Source organism: Drosophila takahashii, chromosome 3R, assembly GCF_030179915.1.
Source record: "Drosophila takahashii strain IR98-3 E-12201 chromosome 3R, DtakHiC1v2, whole genome shotgun sequence".
In the NCBI taxonomy this organism is placed as follows: domain Eukaryota; kingdom Metazoa; phylum Arthropoda; class Insecta; order Diptera; family Drosophilidae; genus Drosophila; species Drosophila takahashii.
The window spans coordinates 6,899,923-6,922,163 of NC_091681.1; the positions used below are offsets into that span (position 1 = coordinate 6,899,923).

General features: G+C 39.6%; 2 protein-coding genes across 2 annotated transcripts in view; both read right to left on the reverse strand.

Moving 5' to 3' along the window:
* Positions 1 to 710: 710 nt before the first annotated feature.
* Positions 711 to 3,937, reverse strand: LOC108062239 (very long chain fatty acid elongase 7). The gene is made up of 7 exons (XM_017148823.3): positions 3,727 to 3,937; positions 3,479 to 3,669; positions 3,333 to 3,413; positions 3,110 to 3,272; positions 2,909 to 3,045; positions 2,571 to 2,849; positions 711 to 2,110 (listed from the first exon to the last, which is right to left on the reverse strand). The coding sequence occupies exons 1-7, from the start codon at positions 3,785 to 3,787 to the stop codon at positions 1,958 to 1,960; spliced, it is 1,065 nt and encodes a 354-aa protein (XP_017004312.1). The 5' UTR covers positions 3,788 to 3,937; the 3' UTR covers positions 711 to 1,957.
* sac (sterile affecting ciliogenesis) overlaps positions 3,727 to 22,241 on the reverse strand; it is a 31,554-nt gene continuing 13,039 nt past the window's right edge. Inside the window, exon 2 of the mRNA XM_017148822.3 lies at positions 3,727 to 3,856. The gene's annotated coding sequence lies outside the window, so the exon portion shown is untranslated. The remainder of the gene's footprint in view (positions 3,857 to 22,241) is intronic.

The window sequence follows — 22,241 nt, forward strand, 5'->3', positions numbered from 1 at the left end:
CTGGGCTTTCAAAGATTTCCACAAACAAAGATTTAAACAAAACAAGAGAGGAAGCTAGCTTCGGCCAGCCGAAGCTTATATACCCTTGCAGATAAAGTAAATACCTATAGTTTAATGCTCACTCGGTGCAGTTCCAGGGATTCCAGATTCAGCGTGCATATTTAAATTGTTTTTAAGTTGTCAAAAAACAAAACGCCTACTTCCTACAAAGTTACAATGAATTTTCTTATATTTGTTTGAATATTCCTATGGGAGCCTTAAGATATAGTGGTCCCATCCGGCTCGCTCCGACATATGTACTACCTGCAATAGATAGAAGACTTACGGGAAAGTTTCATCGCGATAGCTTTAAAACTGAGAGACTAGTTCGCATAGAAACGGACAGACATACAGACGGACATGGCTAGATAGACTCGGCTATTGGTGCTGATCAAGAAAATATATACTTTATGTGGTCGGAAACGTCTCCTTCACTGCGTTGCAAACATCTGACTGAAATTATAATACCCTCAGCAAGGGTATAAATATCTACTTGTATGGTTGAAAACTGTGGGAATGATTTGAAAAAGCCCTTTCTTAGTGCACACCTCCTCTAACACACGATTCAGACAACATATTTTTCCAGAATTTTAAGAGACATTGTTGCCCAAGGACGTCAATATTGTTTCCCAGCTATTAAATTAGCATTATAAAAATATTTTCTTGATAAGTTGTATTATAAATTAATAAGCTTTATTCAGGTTTTTCATAGTTTTTGAACTTGTCAGCTTAACCCCACATAACTTAACAATGAAACCAATACGCACAGGCTAACAGACAGAATTACACTTACAAATAATTCGTCAGAAATATCTCACTTCTCTGAAATAAAACCGTTTAACAACTTCAAACCAAATGTGGGAACAAAGGGATATTGTATAAATAGTAATAAAGTATAAGAGCTACACCAAAACGAGGTTCAATGAAATGTGAATTGTTTACAACTTTTGTTTAGGTTCTTTTATGTTGGCAACCAAAGCCTAAACTGATTGTCTGCTCCTTAAGCCGTTTTGCACTGACGGTATAAAAGCTTTATCTCCATGTGTTCTTTGTCGCTCTCTTTTGCACGACTATAGTCTGTTTATCCGTCCGGTCGTCCGTTGAATGTGTTTATAGCCTAGTGACACTATGAAGGGGTCTGGGTCGTGTTGCATTTTGCAATTGGCTAGCTAGCTACAATATATAAATAAGTTTTACTATTAGACCTTTACAAAGTATTGCAACCAACTTTCGGTTCTCTCAATATACAAAACAAGCTACAAATAGTATAACGAGTTTAAGTTTAAAGCAGACTTAAGAGAGCATGTTAAGCTATCGTTTATCATAACGTTTCAATTTGTTATTAAAAATTGCCATAAAAGGTCTACACCTAGAGTGAGTATGTATGTATTTTCGCAAGGTGTTTGTATGCAGAAAGCTACACTAAAAATGGTATCTGACGCTGGTTTAGAACGCGCTTCAATGGCTATATAAATATCGTTCAAAAAATAACTTTTTCTCTGCGTTTGAGTGATTGTAACTGTGTTTCAAAAGGGACTTGTAAACTGGTGCCGTAGAAAATGTTTATAAAAGGATCGATTATCTCTTAGTTTGTGCTACCGCTGCTCTTCCTACTTAGCTTTAGTTGACGGTTCGGGTGGGTGGGCACAGGTGGCATTTGTTCGGTAAGATTCGGCTCATCCGAATGACTTTCGACATAACTGATTTTATGTATTATCCGTATTTAAAATATAAATTATTAAAAACAATTCGTTAACCGAGTTCTTCTGATGTTGCCTTGCTGTGGTGCCAATTGTCATACTGCATCTGCTACTTCTGCCAAGTTTCATGTTTGTCTCGTTCTTCAATCTGGTTCAGTTACACGCTAAACACTTAACATAAACGTAATGAATATCATCGTAGTACACCTAATCAGTAGTTATTTGACTTTGCGCTGGTGCAGACTAGAACTACTGCTGTCCGGGTTGAAGATGGCATCGTTTTTGGATAACACGCCCTCCTTGAAAAAGCCTTCCTTGTAGGCAGCATTCGCATGCCCGTTGCTCTTGACATACTCGTCCTCCATCACAGGCTGCAAAGAGAATACAGATTGTTCAATGAGTTCGGGTTCAGACTCCAATGGACGTTGGCACGTGTGTGCCACCAGCAAGCGCTCATGTGTGTGCTTTTCTAATGGGCAGCAGATTGGGATTGGGATTGGGACTTAGACTGAGCTTGGGCTTGGGCCTTCGCATCCGGCTTCACATGTTAGCGCTAATTGAAACGTCCCCCGCCTGTGCTGAGAAATCGCAAGTGCTGTTTACCTAACTTAGCTAGTTAGAATTTTAAGTTGATCAACAAAATTGTGATGATACAACTGCCCACACCGGATCGGCTCTCCCGAACTTGCCTCGCATCTTGGCTGAGTCGAGTCGTTGGGACCTTGGGCAAGTCAAGTAAATATGTTTGCATACTACTATACTAATGGCACTCAAGGGCTGCTCTAATGTCCCCCAACTGCGCCGCAGATCCGCGGTGACTCGGTGACCTACCATGCAAGCCCCCGTATTGCTGCCGTTGGCGACCAGTGTGTCACCCTCTCCCAGATGCTTGCTGTGCCCATTTGAGTGCAGGCCGTTGGCATGGCCATTGGCCTTGACCGCTTGCCGGCGCCGTCGAGCTGCGTTGAGATATTTGGCTTTGTAGAAGTCGGAGAACAAGAACAGGAACATGACGCCGTGGAGGCCAATCCAAACCATGAAGCCCTTGGGGTAGTCACAGTCGCGAAACAGCAGTTGGAACTGGTGTGTGAAGATGGCCACGAATTGAACCTGGAAGACAAGGAAAATACTTTAGGGGTCTGTCTGGGAGAGAGGTTAGTTCAGTTTACCATTTGGAAGGTGGTCAGATACTTCTTCCACCAGATGTACTTCTGGTATTTTGGACCCATGGCGGCGATCATGTAGTAGAAATACATCACAATGTGCACGAACGAGTTAAGAAGGGCAAAGAAGGTGCTGTGACCGCCTGCGAATATATAAACAAATGAGCTGTGGATTTGCTATCCCGCTGTCGCGAAGTCAATACGTACCTGGTGCGAACTTAAGACCCATCCAGACCGAAAAAGGCATGCAGCCGTGGTGAATGACGTGCAGTGTGGAGACGTGCTCGTTCTTCTTTCGCAGAATGAAGAAGAGTGTGTCAAAAAATTCAGTGAACTTCGATATGTAGTACCACCAGCAAATGTTTACCATCTAGTCGGAGGAATAGAATTTTAGTTTACTTTGCCAGGACAATCGCTGGCGCTAATTTACCCGCATAGCCAGGCCTTTAGTGCTGTAGTCCACGGGCTGGCACTTGAAGCTGTAATGACCCCACCATCCGCTCATTAAGTACTGCAAAGGAACAACGGAAGGATTAAACTGGGAAAAGAGTCGGGAAAGCGGCGGAAGTCACTTACCTCATAGAAAATCCATGCGCTAAATATTGTCTGTATCGCGTTGTAAATGACTAACACTGATCGCAGCTCCATTGGTTTTCGTTTGGCCATAAGCCTTGGTCCCAGAGATTTACTGAAGTAGGCGTAGAATATGCACATAGCCAGTGTGGGCAGTGGCGAGGATAGCAGAAAAAAGTCGTTAACGCGAGGATCTGAAAATAAAGCGTTATTAAAGGAGTTCCACTTCTCGTAATCTATCTGCGCCGTACCGCTCTTATTGTCCATGAGGTCCCGATACCATTCCTGGGCTTCTTGAAGTAGGATTGCCATTTTGTTGTCGCTTATGTTTCCTGGTTCTGTGATGTTAGCAATAGGTACACGTTATAGGTTTAGACCGAACTGTAACGGGAATTGAATAGTGATGTTGACTAAAAGGGATACATATTTAAGAAATTTAAGTAACTGACGGCCCAAGCTGTGTTTATGTCACAGCCAACTGACGACCCACACCTTACAAATTACAAATGGTAATTGGTAAGCGATGGATCGGAGCAGTACGCGAATGGGTTTATGTACCCATATCTTAGTGTAGCCACGACAGTGCAATTGCCAACGCGTTAAAGGCAAAACACATTAAAAAGTTAGATTCATGCAATTAACAATTCCCCCGTTAATCAACACTTCAGATCAAGGAAATTATAGACAGGCACGGGGGCCCAGCGGAGGCGGTAATGAGGGGCGTGACTTGGCCACTTGCACAATGCGAACTGCTATTTGCTGGCCAGAGCAATTAAGATGCCGCTAACTGGACAAAGACTGCACTTTGTACCGGCCAAACGGATTCCAGATTCCAGCACAGTGGGCGCAAGCCATTCCGATTTCGATCTTATCGCGGGTTCAGCGAGTTCAAGCACTCCACCGGTGCGGGCAGTTTCTGGATCTCGCCACACTGTCTTATGAATATCAATTGATTTGTCGGGCAGGGCATCGAACGACATCCAGCGAAAACCGAGTCAAAGCCATCGATGCGAGATGTACATATTTGTTTTAAACAACATTATATAAGTCATATAATTTCGGCGAGAAAAAGGAAATAATATTATATATATTATATATATTAAATCGCATAAAATTTTAAATTTTTCGGTAATGAAAAAAATAGTGTGTTACTTTCATTTAGCGAATATCGACTGTTCCGGATTAATTTTTTCGGTTTTTGTCAAGGCCCTTAAAGGGTAAATTAATCCACTCTGGACTTATAACAAAAACTCGATTACTTAAAACATTAGCTGTTGGTTTGTCTTTAGTTATGCATCCGCCCAGTTTTGAATTTATATACAACTTCCCAGATGCTTCCCATAGATGGCCAGCTAAAGGCATTTGAACGGGTAAGTTGCGGCCAATTCAGGTTGCGTTTTGAATGTCATGAACAATAAACTGGCCATGGCGATGGTGATGGTGATGGCGATGGCGATGACGATGCCGATGGACACGTAATAGTTGGGCAACTGGCTCAATAACCGTTGACAAAAATGTGCCGCTTTATTGCCGCTGCCGTTGCCTCAGCCAGCGCGAAATTCACGGCTGTCGCAACTGGTGAGTGGTGGTTGCTGTTCGCTGTGTGGGTCAGTGGCACGCTTTACGAGTCGGCCTCGCCTGGAGGCACAGCATCCGCGAGGTGCGACAAGGGCGGGCGGTTAACTTGCGATTTCGCTGTTTGATTTGCATAAATTATGAAACGCTTGTGATGACTCTTCCGCCGAGGGATGGGCCACCAGCCACTAGCCACCTAGATGGAAACAGGAGGCGGCGCCCTCACTTATGTAAGCCGCACGACGAGGCAGAGTGCCCAGAAGATGCAAGATACGGGAAACACAAATCGGCAAACAAACAAGGCGGGAACTTGTGTTTGAGCACACGCCCTGCCGAGAGTCGCCCAGGTTTTGTGCCGAGTAAACAGTGAGCCACAAAGAGCCGCCTGTTGCTCTTCCGCCCACATACCACATACCATATACCGCATACCGCCCTGCCCTCAAGGCCGTGCCAGTAGATTGGGCTCATAATCGCCTGCGTGGGGGGGGTTTTGGGGTTCGGGTGCCTGCACGCTATTGTTTACACGGCTTGTCTGTGCAGTAGCTTGCATTTCTGGAATCAATTAGAGCGGCTACGCCCCCAGGCCAGCGCAAAGAGCCCTGCAGCAACTGCGGAACGGAACGGGGCAGACCAGAACAGAGCCGAACAGCAAAAACGGCGTAAATAGTTTGATGAGTTTGCTGATTTTATCGACGTTCACCCCAGGGGCGTCCGTGTATGTAGATTATACGGCTGTGACCGGGTTCTCCGTGGCAATCGCTCGCTTCAAAGACTTAATTAAGTGGAAAATCGATGCGCCACAGCGCCGATGGCAGCGGGCCAAAGGGTCCTCCGCGGAAGCGGGGATGACGCATTCTTGGGTGATAAGCGCGTTCGGCCACGATGAGCCAAAGAGTCTAACCGATAAGTGAGTCACAGGCCAGCGATTTAATCTCCGGCAAGATAGAGGCCAATTTCCTTGAAGCAGGCCCATAATGATAGCCGACAATCGGTAATCGGCAGGCCAATGCGGAGTGATTCAACCGGCTGGCTGTTATCAGCCGGCCAGAAACCTTATTTTCGCCAGATCCAACTGGGCGATCGGCTAATTGGATTCGGCGATAAGCCGGCCAAATCGAGACAGCTTTTTACCGTGTCGCTATCAACCTGTGTCTTCCAATCAGTGGAAGTTCCGTCACGTTTCGGGGCGCACTTGGGGCGATTACACAATGCTGTTGGCTAAGACCGAAGTTCATTAGTTTGGGCCACGCACCTGCCTTCTTTTTTGTCAGCACTTAACTTGTCTGTACTCCCCTCCCCCTTTTCTATTCATTTATTTTGCTTTTGATTAGAGATTCGCCTCTGGGCCACCGCTGTAATGCTGGCTCTTCGGGCGCAGCACTTGCTGCTTGGGTTTCTAATTAGGAGGGTGTTTGTTATCTAATCACATTCACTCGGCAAGGCCACGCGCACACACTCGCACACTCACTTGGTCAATCAGCATGGGGTTCGCCTTCTTGGCTAATCGGTTATCGGTTATTTGGTTATTTGGCTATTTGGGTATTTGGTTATTTGGCAACTGAGTCGATCGATCGGCTGTTCCGTTTACGCGATGCTCCGCCTCGCACGCCTTTAAGCCAACTGACGGCTGGTCGGATGTGCGTCTGAACCTTATCAGGCAGCGGTGGCGACAACCGTCAACATCGGAACATCGGAACCTCGGCGACTCGACGAAGTTGAATCGATCAGTGCGCGCACGAGTAAAACGATTATACGGCTTAACTGTGAATCACGCCAAGTACCTACTGGGCGGCAGGGGGTATCGAGTATCGGCCGGGATGGGGGCTTCGGGTGTCGGGTGTCCGGTATCGAGTGGCCAGTATCGTTCACAATTCACTGCGGGCAGGGCTTATCAAAGGCACAATGTCAAATGCGGCGCGAGAGTGGTCGAGAGCCCAGAGGCAGACACAAGCCGCTACGTGAACCGTTGGCCAGCGTGCCAGAAATACAACTGACGCAGCGCTCCACTCTGCCGATCAAAGATGGCCTGGCCGGGCTTCGTCTCGGCTCATGTTTGTGGCCGAGCCGCGCTTACATTGCAAATTATGTATTATGTATTTTGTATTTATGCACAGCGCCGGTGAAGAAACTAGCACCATGCGCTTGTGCCGCCCAAAAGGCAACGTCCACATTCCACAACCTTTGAAAAGCAAAGGCAAAACTTGCTAAGTATCAAAAGGTATGTACATGTGTATGTAGAACAAATCAACTTTATAAGCAAATTTATAAAGGAATGCACTGCCCTAGAAATATTCCCTTTAACTTGTTATAAAAGATCTTACCTAAATAATTATAATTAAAGAGGGTATATTGTATTCGTTCAAAAGTATGTAACAGGTAGAAGGAAGCGTTTTCGATCATTTAAAGTATATATAATATATTATTAATACCTATCAAAATTTAGAAGACATTTTTTAAATCGAGCCGTTTATTAGTTATGATAAAATAATGGAATGCAAGAAGTGCCAGCAATAGCTTTGCTGCTTGCTTATCTCCGACTCCCTCGCACTTCCATTAGCTAAGTAACGGGTATCTATTAGTTGAGGTTTTCGACTATAGTGTTATTTCATGATTTAGTCAGATGTTTGCAAAACACTAAAGGTAATATATATTCATATGCGAGGGTGTCACAAAAGTTAGTTCCATCCGTTATAGTTTTTACATACATTAATGCACAGAACCAACCGTCTTTGGTTCAAAGAGATTTTGTGTTGCTTTACAAATTCAATTTTATAAGAATTTGATGACGATATAGCTAAAGTGGACGCTAAATCGGTAGTAGTTTTTTTGGAAAAATAATAGGAACAAAAGTATATGTATCTTATCTAAGATCAGAATTTTTTAAATATTTTAGAATTACGTTATAAATTTTTTTTTTTTTAATGAATAGGGAGAAGGGGGTACGAATAGTAAGAAAAGTTTGGTTAGACATAAATGAAAAGCCATCGGACTGAGACTGGCATCATCGGAAAAGCTGTTCTTTTAGCTATAACTTTTTCATACATCATTTTGAAGTCAATTGCAAAGGCTTCGAGGAACGTTGCAAAATGTCAACATACTTTTTAAAATAGTCTAGCCCCAGTACTGGGGTAAAAACAGTTCGTAACTTTCTTTCGCTGTTAACGGTATATGGTAAAATAGAACATTTTCGTAACATTTTATTGAACTCCTTAGACACTAATCCTTTGACCTAAAACGGAAAACATTTGTTGTTTTTTTTCTAACCTTTCTGTGCTATTAAAAATGCTTTTGTAGCTCTTTGAGCTCTCAAATTTTTTTTTTGCCGCCCCCTTAAGCGCGGCTTCGGTCATTTAGCTCAGGTTGACTGCAATCTGGCTCACGTGCTTTGATCATTCTATAATTATAATTCAAAGGCAAAGTCAGCTGTGATTTAGTTTCTTCTTAGTTCGCTTTGGGAAATCAGCTGTCGTTTTATCGAGTCGAAAACGCTTAGCCGGGAGTCCAATCCCCTGTCAAAGTTAGCTCTTACATTGATGCTCGAGAAAACCAAAATGCCTTAGCAGAGACTTTATCTGTTCGAGAAATGTTAGCTGGCTTAGGGCCGGTTTCACACACAATTAGCAAAGACACAAACCCAAAGCAAAAACAAAATACACGTAACTATTTTAATAGTTACGTAAATATCTTTGTTGGTCAATTTTACCAAGCAAATTTTTTTGTGTGTACCCGCGAAATTGCACTCAAAACTTGGTATTACCGCGCAAAGTTAAAACCGCCGTCGATACGACATGGGTGTTTGGCCGTTGCTGTACGCGAGTGGAAGCGGAGAACGAGAGAAAACCACGCAGGGATTGAAGCGGGCTTTCTGTTTTCTGCTTTTTTGCTTTCCGTGGCAAGTCGCCATCTTCTGCGGCAACAGTTGGCTGGCTGATGTAACAGCGATTGACGCGACAGCTCGTTGGCCACTTAGCCATTTCTAGCCATGCATTTTATTTGGCTAGCTGGGGAGCTGGCTGGCCAGTTGGCTGTGGGCCATTAGAGCGCCGCCAAAACCACTTTCGCTTTCCGGGCTCTCCGCTTCTGTGTCATCGGGTGTGTTGATGTGGATGGGCCACCCTTGTCGACGGGGTTGCAGACGCCGGGCAGACACCTTGCCGACGGAAGCCTTTTCCGCTTGCGAAACTGGGCCGCATGCAACAAGTGCGCGGAAATCCCCGGTGAGCCAAACGGGAAACAAGAAGAAACGTCGATCAATGCAGAGAGAGACGGCTCGAAGTCGAGAAACCGTTGCCTGCATGCTCGAGGCCTAATTTCTGGACTGGTCAGTCAACCAGCCAGTCTGCCCCAAAACTTGGCCAACTGGAAATACGTTTTTATATTCTACGCGCTCGCTGCTTTCTTTTCATTCAATTTCTGTTCTCTCGCAAGTTAATGCAAATGTGACCCTTTGTCAGCCATCAGTTCCTCACAAGCCAGATCTCTGGGCGTAAAGTGGGCGGGCTTGATGAGGTTTGCTATTGCCGATTCTCTATACTGGTTCAATGTCCGGCACGTGTCGGTCGACTGATTGTTTGCAATGTACTCGTACATCTTTAAACAAAGTAATTAGTGGCAAAAGGTCCCTTACAAAGGTCAAGTTAGATTCATAGTCTAGCGTTTTAAAAATGTTAAAACGTGTGTTTAAGATATTATGAATACAGTTGCACAACTAATAGTCATCGAATAAGAAGCATATTTAAACATATGTTAGGTAGAGGGTAGAGGGTAGAGGTAGGGAAGGTAGAGGGAAGCGTTTTCCGACCCTATAAAGACTTTGTTTGTCAGTACCTATCTAAAGAGTTTTTAACACATTATCAGCCGGATAAAGACTGTTTAACCCTAAATCGCTATGCAGCCTGTATATTTTACGTATTTACCTTTTAATATTTCGATGCGAAACGGCATATACCTATATGAAAATAAATAAAGTGCCCGAAAAGTAAACCTACTCTAATCGGGTCAAAGTCAGATACTGGTATTGACGGTCTTGTAGATTGCAGAGAAATTACAGCAATCATCGCTTAAAAACAACGCAAATTAACTCGCTTACAAAACGGAAATAGCAACACGTAGTCCGAAATGGATTTCATGGTCAAGTTGCGCAGCTACTGATGATATATCTATCATGAATATATCGGTGGAGTCAGTGCAACTATACAGATTCAACCACTTGAATGAATGACCCATGTGGACTCATCTGATTAGCGCTAGATAACGCTGATTGCCTGGGTAAACGAAGATTCATGCCCACAAATACCTCCCACATGACTGGTATATGTGGAACACGGACCCAATAAATTTATTCAACATTTCAAACTTATGAATGAGTGGGGCACACGACTATAGACCGTCAATATACATATACATATTTATGTACACGCTTGTGTGCACATTTTACGGAGATGGTAATCAATATATATGCATAATTCTTATAATCAGGGCTGCAAGCCCCCATCATTTTGGATCTATAAATTATACAAATATTCGAGTCGATCTAGTCCTGACCGTCTGTCCGTTCCTATGCAAACTAGTCTCTCATTTTTGAATATATCGAGATGGAAAAGTCTTCCATTGTAAAACGTAAAACAACGAAGAAAAAATTTGTTTTTTTTTTTGGTTTTTGAGTTTTACTTTGAAAATATCTGACGTCTATTTCATATGATGCCATGGAAGGATCGGAAAGTTAATGGAAAGTTAATAGTAACAAAATTATTGCTTTGTTGGTTTTGATCTTATTCTCTTCTACTCTGGGGTATACAATATTTTTATAATTTCAGAATTAAGAATTAAGTTTTACAAAAATCGTACGACTATATTATATAGCTGCATTAGAGGATTTACCCAGAAAAAAAAGTCTGAAAAAATCTAAGACCGAATTTCTTACATTAATACCATTATGTTCTTATTTTTTTAAGACCATGCGGTATTGTTTTAAGACCAGTAAGCTTAGATTTAAGTTTAACTTATGCACTCGCTCGTGACATGGTGCGATGGCCCAGAGGCGTCTGCCTCTGATGCGAGAGAACCCCGGTTCAAAAACGGGTAAGGCGTAGTAAGTAAAATGTTTTTCAAATGTAGGTATTTCATCTAACATTTCCTTTATAACTTTAAGAACAACAATTTATTAAAAAATGTAAGTTGTTAGTTTACTAATTACAAAAAAAAAAGATGTGTTGTGAGCGGGAATTGAACCTCGTACCCCCAAACGCAAAATACTACCATAACCCAGCACCTTTGCCCCTGGGCCATGCCCTTATTATTTCCTTCCATGGCAGAATGCTTACAGGAGCTTTCAAACAAAAGTATTTTTGTACTATTTAAGGAGTTGTTTAAGTTCAGAACGTAGTTTCTCAAATTAATTGTAAAATATTGTCACTGATATGATGAAGAATATCTGAATTTGAAGAGAATTTTTTTCGAGTGTACAGACATTTGAACATGTTTAAAATATCGAGCCAAAACGTAGAGGAGGGTTTTTTGAAATTCCGAATGCAAATAAAGGCGGCGGCCCTTCGATTACTGCCGTGGATCGCCAGAAGCATGGTGGATAATATTGAAATGAAAGCGCAAGTGAATAACAGACCGCTCCCACCTGATTCCAGATCGGGCCTCCAACTTATGTGCACATGCAACTTGTTTGGTTGCTGAACGGGAAGGTCAAACCCAACAAAAACTAACCAACTTGCTGACACTTTTGATCAAAGTTTCACTGGCAGTCGCGCGCTGCGTAAATGATATTTAAATGCACAAATATGTGCATACATTATTCCGGATGCATAGGGTACTGGTGTCAGGGCTGGAGTTTTTGTTCATTGGGTCTGCCTCCGGCATTCTAAATTGAGGAGAAACCGCTGAGACTGAGAGTTTAGCTTACATAACACTGGAGCGGTAAGTTCGCCAAAAATACATAAAACTCGTCTGGATTACGGTAGAGACAATGAAAGTAAAATACCAAGAAACGTACAAATATTCATACCAATGTAAGGGCAGAGAGAAATGAAAGAGAAGAGACAACAACAAACGGCAGAGAACAGCAACGCGAGTCTCCAAAAGGGGAAAAGAAATTAATGTGCGAAAAAAATATATTCATACATACAAGACTACATATTAATGTATGGATCCCATCAATTACACTATGCAGCATCAAAAATTTACCTCGATGGATGCTATATTAAACTTAAACATCAAATCAAACAATGCATCCGTTTGTCTCTGAGAGCTCTGGAAAGTTGTCCAATTTCAGCATTTTTCGAACTTTGAGGTCCTTTTGCTAAGAATCCTTGCGTCGGGGAACTTTTTGGAAAACGCAGTTTAACTTGGGAATTCGTAACGAATCCAAAAATATAGCATCCATCGAGGTAAATTTAAAAAGCACTAAAAATGCTGCACAGTGTTATTATTTACCCTCGGCAATGTTGGTTACGGCAACAAATATTACAGGTTAAGGGGGAGATACATACATATACATAGAACTGAAAATTTTTCATGTTTATTTTTATACCCGTTACTCGTAGAGTAAAAGGGTATATTGTATTCGTGCAACAGTATGTATGTAACAGCTAGATGGAAGCATTTCCGACCCTATAAAGTATATATATATCTTAGTGAAGAAGAGATATATCAACAAATATATAATTTTTTTCCTATTAGTTTCTATTTAATTTTCCGACCGTTCCTATGGCAGCTATATAATATAGTGATCTGCTTTTTTAAACATTTTATTCAAAATTAAGAAATATTTAAAAAATAATATTCTCAAGAGTAGAAGATAATATTAAAAACAAGAGAGAACGCTATAGTCGGGTTGTTGTCCCGACTATCTAATACCCGTCACTCAGCTAAAGGGAGTGCGAACGCTGTGTCGGGTTGGTGTCCCGACTAATAATCGTAACTCAGCTAAAGGGAGTGCGAGGGAGATAGATATATAATTTTTGATTGCGTATAACTTTTTAATGAATGGTCCGATTTGAAAAATGTCTTCTACATTTCGATAGGTATAAATATACACAACAAAATTGCATTTATACTTCTCGGAAATCTTTAAAGATGTGGGCGCAGGACCCATTTTAAAATCGTTAGTGGGCGATTGTGGGCGTTAGAGGGGGCGTGGCGCTCGGCTAAAATAAACTTGCGCTGCGTAGGAAGCCAAAGAATATGTGTGGGAAATCTCAACCTTCTAGCTTTTGTAGTTTCTGAGATCTCAGCGTTCATACAGACGGACAGACGGACAGACAGACAGACAGACAGACAGACAGACAGACAGACGGACAGACGGACAGACGGACATGGCTAGATCGACTCGGCTAGTGACCCTGATCAAGAATATATATACTTTATGGGGTCGGAAACGCTTCCTTCTAGCTGTTACATACTTTTGCACGAATCTAGTATACCCTTTTACTCTACGAGTAACGAGTATAAAAACACCGAAGCTACACACAAAAAAATTTGCTTGGTAAAATTGATCAACAAAGATAGTTACGTAACTATTAAAATAGTTAGGTGTATTTTGTTTTTGCTTTGGGTTTGTGTCTTTGCTAATTGTGTGTATTTTGTTGTTGTGAAATGACTATTTACTTAGTAGAATTGACAATTTTACTGGTTGGGGCCTGTTTGACAATTATTACAGTTGATTTTACCAAGTTTTTTCTTTGTGTGTATGAACATTATACACAATTGAACTAAACAATATTACTATCAATAAAAAAATTTTAACTTTTTTGAAAATATTTTGGTAAAATCAACTATAATAATTGTCGAACAGGCCCCAACCAGCAAATTGTCGATTCTACCAAGTAAATAGCCATTTCACAACAACAAAAATACACACAATTAGCAAAGACACAAACCCAAAGCAAAAACAAAATACACGTAACTATTTTAATAGTTAAAAAGCAAATTTTTTTGTGTGTAATATATGCGTAATTCTGACATACAAATTTCATTATTTTCTTTATAACAAGATTTTTTCTATAGCAAAAGAAAGAGGAAAACATTTTGTACAAAATTTAACCCATTCGTAAAAACACAAAAAATTTTCACCGGTTTTTTTGGCTCGTCTGTCCTGTTTTTATACCTTTGCAGAGGGTATTATGATTTCAGTCAGAAGTTTTTTACGCAAACCAGTCTCTCAGTTTTGAAGCTTTCGCAAAGTGGTTGTATGGAGATGGTGGCCCAAAAATACTTCCAGTGGAGATATCGACTTGAAATTTTTATACCCTTGTAGAGGGTATTATAATTTCAGTCAGATGTTTGCAACGCAGTGAAGGAGACGTTTCCGATTAAATAAAGTATATATATTCTTGATCAGCACCAATAGCCGAGTCTATCTAGCCATGTCCGTCTGTATGTCTGTCCGTCTGTCCGTTTCTATGCGAACTAGTCTCTCAGTTTTAAAGCTATCGCGATGAAACTTTCCCAAAAGTCTTCTTTCTATTGCAGGTAGTACATATGTCGGAGCGAGCCGGATCGGAACACTATATCTTAAGGCTCCCATAGGAGGAAGTAGGCGTTTTGATTCTTGACTACTTATGTATAAACAAAATTAAAATAGAAACGCTGAATCTGGAATCCCTGGAACTGCACCGAGTGAGCATTACTTTATCTACAAGGGTATATAAGCTTCGGCTGGCCGAAGGTAGCTTCCTTTCTTGTTGTAATTGTAATTAATTTCTAAAATTCTAAATTCTAAAATTCGCGCTGCCAAATTTTTGTTTTGCTGCCCTTAACCGCGACTTGGGCCATTTTGCTCTGTTTGACTGCAATCTGGCTCATGAAATACCACGAAGAGTGAAAATACAAAATACTAAACGTCTATTGAGTCAAAATCTCCCAAGTGGGATACCCCAGATTCGAAGGTCCGATTTTCGTCAAACTGGTTTATTTTTCCGGTTGACAACGGCAAAAAAAAAAACTTCATTTGAACGGTTTTGAGAAATTTTGAGTTTCAACGGAGTTATAGGGGTCAGAAAATAACATTTTTATCGTTTTTTCAAAAAAGGTGCAATCATTCTTTTTTGTATATTTTCGAAACGGTGAAGAATATATTTATGATGTTTTCGCTAATCGATCAAGAACTGTATTAGCTCTTCATAAAGAAATATTAAAATTATTTATTCAAAAAATAAATAGCAATACTTTTTTTCAGTGTTCTTCACCAGATACAGAGTTCAAAACCATTTAAAAATTAAGTTTGAATCATTATGAAAAAGATTTAAAAAAAAATTGGGGTCGGACAAAGGTTTTTCGCAATTTGAATTTGTCGGCGCACAGCGGCCCATGGGTGGAAATAAGGTTTATAGGTAGTTTCCGAGATCTCAGCGTTCATACGAACAGACAGACAGACAAACGGACAGACGGACATGGCTATATCGACTCCCCTATTGATCCTGATCAAGAATATATATACTTTATGGGGTCGGAATCGTCTCCTTCACTTCGTTACAAACTTCTGACCAGAATTATAATACCCTCTGCAAGGGTATAATTATACCAAGGGTATAATTACTGGACAACAATTTATATTACAACAAAACAACAACAAATAAATACACAGAAACACTTTAATTTTAAAAAGTAAAGCTTTTTTCATAATATCCATTTTAAATTTCTTTAATATTCCTTGATTTAATATTTTTTATAAATTGTTCAAGGGTGAGCTGACTTTTCGTGTTGCTTGACTGCACGTTTGAAGAGTTTTAATCTCCGATTTACAAAAACTTTTACAATGAGCTTGTTTAATATAGAGCACAAGTAAATTTAGGGGAGTGTAGGGTAACACAGGTACACAGCAAAAAATTTCCACGAACCATTTCTAGTTTTCCATGATTATTAGGTGCTCCTGAGTAAAAGTCCCATACAAACTTATGTCCCATCACCTACAGGTTCCGCGGTATAGCTAAGAATACAAAAATCCGATGTTTGCCGACATTTCGAATTATGTGGCCGATATAATTGGACTTACCTTTATTATTTTCGGTAGGACATACTATCAATACATCACGGCATTCCTAAAAAATAGTCCCCATTGTGAACCATTGCCCATGTCTTTGGAATTCGACGCCAAAGGTGAAAATCCCAAAATTGTAGAGATTTTTCTGATGGAAAAACAATTCTGAGAATTAAATCTTGAATGGAACTAATTTTAACTATTCATTGTATCTATTGTTCATTGTATGCTTTAATTTCGGTTTAAAGCGTTTTCATGAGGACATTTTATTAGATTTCTTATACTAATAAAACCGTTTTTTCTATTTCTTTATCTACTCCTAAATGTTGTCAAATTTTAAAAAAGTCAAGGCATCCTACAGAATGAAAGTAAACATATACATTTCTCTATGTATGTTCAGTGAACGTATTTAGTTTCTTAGTTCTAGAGGTTGCCATGACTTATTCAAAATTTGACAACATTTAGGAGTAGATAATGAAATCAAAAAATCGGTTTTATTAGTATAAGAAATCCAATAAAATGTCCTTATGAAAACGCTTTAAACCGAAATTAAAGCATACAATGAACAATAGATACAATGAATAGTTAAAATTGCTTCCATTCAAGATTTAATCCTCAGAATTGTTTTTACATCAGAAAAATCTCTACAATTTTGGGATTTTCACCTTTGGCGTCGAATTCCAAAGTCATGGGCAATGGTTCACAATGGGGACTATTTTTTAGGAATGCCGTGATGTATTGAGAGTAGGCCCTACCGAAAATAATAAAGGTTGGTCCAATTATATAGGCCACGTAATTCAAAATGTCGGCAAACATCGGTTTTTTGTATTCTTAGCTATACCGCGGAACCTGTAGGTGATGGAAAATAATTTTGTATGGGACTTTTACTCAGAAGCACCCACATATCATGGAAAACTTGAAATGGTTCGTGGAAATTTCACAAAGTTTAATTTTGTGTTCCTGTGTAATTTGACGAGTAGGGTAATGTGACGAACTCGTCGAATCTCACATATGACGTCACGTTAAAAATTCCAAATAAATGTAGTCGTCTCCTCTCATCGTGTCGACAATGTTTTTACAGTAATATTATTAAGAAGTCCCGTAATTTGTTTGTATGGTAATTTTTTCTAAAAAGATGGCGCACAAACTAGCAAACCTATTCAATTTATTTGTGTTTCAGCAGTGCCAGAGCGAAGATGAGTGAAAAATAAAATCAGATAAATATATGTTCGTACAAATGAGATCTTAATCAACAGTTTTTGGTACTTGGCGTTTTTTTTGTTAGCGCCGTTTGAGAGTGACACCGTTTTTGCTTCAAGTGTACCTTGTAGGGTATCGTGACGAACCTTTTATATTGTATGGTGACAAATATTTTTTATTCACAAATTTTAATTGTTATTGTTGATTTTGTGTAAAAAACTCCAATATTACCTGATAACATTAAATGCTGCAGTTTTATTGTAGTTATACCCGTTACTCGTAGAGTAAAAGGGTATACTAGATTCGTGCAAAAGTATGTAACAGCTAGAAGGAAGCGTTTCCGACCCCATAAAGTATATATATTCTTGATCAGGGTCACTAGCCGAGTCGATCTAGCCATGTCCGTCTGTCCGTCTGTCTGTCTGTATGAACGCTGAGATCTCAGAAACTACAAAAGCTAGAAGGTTGAGATTTCCCACACATATTCTTTGGCTTCCTACGCAGCGCAAGTTTATTTTAGCCGAGCGCCACGCCAACTCTAACGCCCACAATCGCCCACTAACGATTTTAAAATGGGTCCTGCACCCACATCTTTAAAGATTTCCGAGAAAAATAAATGCAATTTTGTTGTGTATATTTATACCTATCGAAATGTAGAAGACATTTTTCAAATCGGACCATTCATTAAAAAGTTATACGCTTTATAAATTGTCAACATATATCTATCTCCCTCGCACTCCCTTTAGCTGAGTTACGATTATTAGTCGGGACACCAACCCGACACAGCGTTCGCACTCCCTTTAGCTGAGTGACGGGTATTAGATAGTCGGGACACGAACCCGACTATAGCGTTCTCTCTTGTTTTGTATTGATTTTAGTCGTGCCGTCAGTTGGAAAGGATGGCTCACGCCAAAAGCTGTGGGACTTCACTCCGATGGATTTTCGAATCGTACTTTTACAAAAATATGCTCAGTAGATGTAAGCAACTTTCTGCTTTTACACTTTTAAAAAATATTAATTTTTGGTAAATTTACATTAAAAAACAAATCGTTCGTCACATTACCCTACAATTTTTAAAAGTGCAAAAAAAGAATGGTATACGTTAAACGCTGTAGTATTTAGCTGCGTTGGTATTTCTAATCGTACTTTCACAGAAATATGCTCAGTGGATGTAAGCAACTTTTTACGTTTACACTTTTGAAAAATATTAATTTTTTTAAAAATTACATTAAAAAATCGAATCGTTCGTCACCTTACCCTACACTCCCCTACAGTTAAATTTTTTACCATTTCAAGAGTCAGTGATGCCAATTTGGCGACCAAATTCAAACATTTTTTTTTATTTTTGGCCTATGGGATCGACCACTGTGTATCGGTTTGAAACTTTCCCAAAAGTCGTCTTTCTATTGCATATAATTGCATATACATTGTATATAAGTCGGATCCAGCCGGATCGGACAACTATATCCTAAAGCTCGCATAGGAATAATCGGAAAAATAATGGAAATAAAATTATAGCTTCAGTATTTTTTTACATTTTTCTTCCTCTTTTATGAATATTATTTTGTATATATTTCTGAATTTTGGATAAAATTTTTTAAAAATCGCAAGACTATATCGTATAGCTGCCAAAGGAACGATCGGAAAATAAATGGGAAAGTAATAGGAAATAAATTATAGCTTTTTTCGTTTTTATTATATTCTCTTCTACTCTGGGATATAATATGTTTTTAATATATTTTATGTATGTTTTTTTAATATTTCCGAATTTCGAATTTAATTTAACAAAAATCGGACGATTTTATTATATAGCTGCCATAAAAAGGATAGGAAAAATGTCAAAATAATATGAAATTTAACATTATTGCGATTTGTAAATTAATAGGAATGATCTGCAAGGGTATATGAGCTCCGGGTGGCCGAAGCTAGGGATCACCATTTTTTTTAACACTTTCGAATTTAATTATGTACACACAAAAAAAAACCTTGGTAAAATCAATTGTAATAATTGTCAAACAGGCCCCAACCAGCAAAATTGTCAATTCTACTAAGTAAATAGTCATTCCACAACAACAAAATACACACAATTAGCAAAGACACACACCCAAGGCAAAAACAAAATACACGTAACTATTTTAATAGTTACGTAACTATCTTTGTTGGTCAATTTTACCAAGCAAATTTTTTTTGTGTGTATGTCTGTGTTGGCAAGAATCCTAAATATTTTGCTGAAAATTTGACTAGTCAATAAGGTTATGAACTGAATCGAAAGAAATTATATATATATATATATGCATATAGTATGTATATATAGTATATACATAGTTTTATTTCTCCTAAAAAAGGGAGAATTCTCACACAAAACCTTATGTATATTATTCCGAGATGGCGGTACAATTACCTACTATCAGAGTTACCCATCGTTTCTGAACTAACGGTTGTCTCACAGCAACAGGTGGTAAGGTTAGTTCTCTTTATTCTACTGATACTTGATGTCGGGGTTCCATCGAATAGCTTGTGACCAATAAAATGACCGAATTATGAGTGGCGGGGCCTGGGAAAATAAGATATAGTACCAAACGAGAGTTTCAATATTTTTTGCTGGCAGAGCAAACCGGTTAAAGAACTTTCAGCATAATAACAGTGCCCAAAAGTGCCTATTAAGCATGCGCTGCTAAAACATATATTAGTGAGCACCTATAAACCCAAGCACTAACACACATAGCCAAATTCGCTTGGACTTTGGACGCATCGAAATGAAATTTCTTTTTCGCCCGATAAATATGCGTTCGCTTGTGGGTGTGAGCCATACAAGCAGCAGATATATCTCTTCTCTTGCGAACACTTCTGAGAGATTCAGATCAAAGCTGCGGGCTCTGTCACAATCTCGAGATCTGCCTCGTGAACGCGGAGGTAAATTTTTCTACGATTTGTTTCCCAAGCTATCAAACTACTTAATTTGTTTATTCTGCTCTTAGCCAATCGCACCTCCAATAGTCCAACAACGTTCTATACCCAATGGGCAAGGTACAAAGTGATTAATTAGCACTTTTAAACTGCATTTTTGCCATCTATATGCACAGACGAAAGCCCTTGACTCTATAAGTAGCTCCAGGTTCTGTTTTCTGACTACCAGCCAGCGCTAATTGATGTCACGACACATTCTCAACATAGTATATGGGATCGAAGTATTTGGCGCATTAGCTTGCTGACCCTACGAAACCTGAAAAAATGCGAATGCAACAGCATTTCTCGACGTTTCCGCATTAGCCGGACAGGTGAAACTTTCTTGATTGACTGACACAGGCAGACACCACTGCACTCGAAATAAATAAAATAAAATAAAAGAAAACATAATGATGGTGACTTGACTTTCGGCCGACTTCGTCGCTGCAAAAAGAGTTTATTAAAATTTAACAAAAATTTTTTATCATCAAAAAAAATTGTAAAATTTTCGGATTTTTAAATTTGGCGTCAAATTCCAAAGACATGGACAATGGTTCACAATTGGGACTATTTTTTGGGAATGCCGTGATGTATTGAGTGTAGATTTTACCAAAAATATTTACAGTAAGAATAATGGGCCTTAAGCCAAATAATTCCAATTGTATACTTCGCTTAATGGGACTTTTACCCAGTAGCACCCAAATCTCATGGAAAACTAGAAATGGTTCCTGGAATTTTTTCGAAGTTTAATTTTGTGTTCCAGTGTAAATTAAATAAATTAAATATGTTTTTCTTTATGATTATAATGGCGTATTAAAATCCGAAGCAGCCAAATGCTTGGTTGGTAGCTATTATGTTGTTGTAATATATTTGTTTGTAATTTCTCTAATAGTTGATTATAATTATTCTGCAAGAAGAGTCCCACGCTCACAAATCGCAAGTCTGAGGTGCCACAATTTCTAGGTTAGACCTGAAATTGTACTAAAAGGCATGGATTTGATCAATTCCTAAAAAAGCAAGTTCCACTATATTGCCGACAAATTGCCATATTCAGTTAGTGAAGCCACTTTTAATAATCTAAACAACGAAGCCATATTTACTTTTAAATTGGTTAACAGAGCAACGGGTATCTGATAGTCGGGGCCATAGCGTTCATTGTAGTTTTACTTGTTGCTGTTCGAATTAACAGAAGTATCTCTTTTTTTTGGGTTTTTAATTTAAAATTCAATAGTATTTTATTCCGTTTTCATAGATAAGAAAAACAATAAAATGCCATAATATATTTATGGCCTTAATCTATAATAAAGAGTTTTATCGATCTCCTCGGAAGGGCAGCTCTCTTTTAGCCACGGACAGACACGTGTGAGCTGTTCGCTCTCTTGCCTCCTCGCGCCTCTCTTAGTGGCTGTTGCTTCCGCGGCAATTTCTCTTCGGGCGAATGGGTGCGGCGGGAAACAGAAACAGGAGACTCTGCCGCCACTTTTTAATTAAACCCACCGCGGCATAAACCCACTGGAAATGGCGGTGATGACTAATATCGCCCGAATCAGCTTTGGAGGGAGCAGCTGGGAAATGACTCCTATGGCAATTCTCACCTGGGTTAAGGGCAGAACCGTCTGAAGAGGAATTCCGAATGCACACACGCACACGTGCACAGCCAGACATACGCACTCGCGAAAGAGAACACAAGTGTACCAAGGCCCGCGCTTTTGAGAATTAAACAATCGACTAGTTTTGAGGCTTGGGCTGGCTGCCGATACCTCGATACTGCGGCGCTGGGATGGCGAAGGCAGCAAACAACAACGACAACAAAAGGCAATGTTTTCACTCTAAATTAGCTCGCACACACACACACGCACCGCATCGAATCTTACCGCACAACAAAATATATCCGACAACAAAACGCAACGGACTTCACCATGCAGAAAATTGGTTGAAATAAAGAAATTATATTTGTTTCCTAAAAAATATATTTATATCGTAATACTTTTTAGTCAACTAGCCATATTTTTTGGGTTTTATGGGAAACGACAACGCGAGTGAAATCGTGCAATAACA

Excerpts from the sequence above, each read along its gene's own strand:
- LOC108062239 (XM_017148823.3), bottom strand. The coding sequence starts at position 3,787 with ATGGCAATCCTACTTCAAGAAGCCCAGGAATGGTATCGGGACCTCATG. Across the intron at positions 3,273-3,332 it reads CTAAAGGCCTGGCTATGCGG|ATGGTAAACATTTGCTGGTG; the intron begins GTAAATTAGCGC and ends TCCTCCGACTAG. Across the intron at positions 2,850-2,908 it reads ATCTGACCACCTTCCAAATG|GTTCAATTCGTGGCCATCTT; the intron begins GTAAACTGAACT and ends CTTGTCTTCCAG.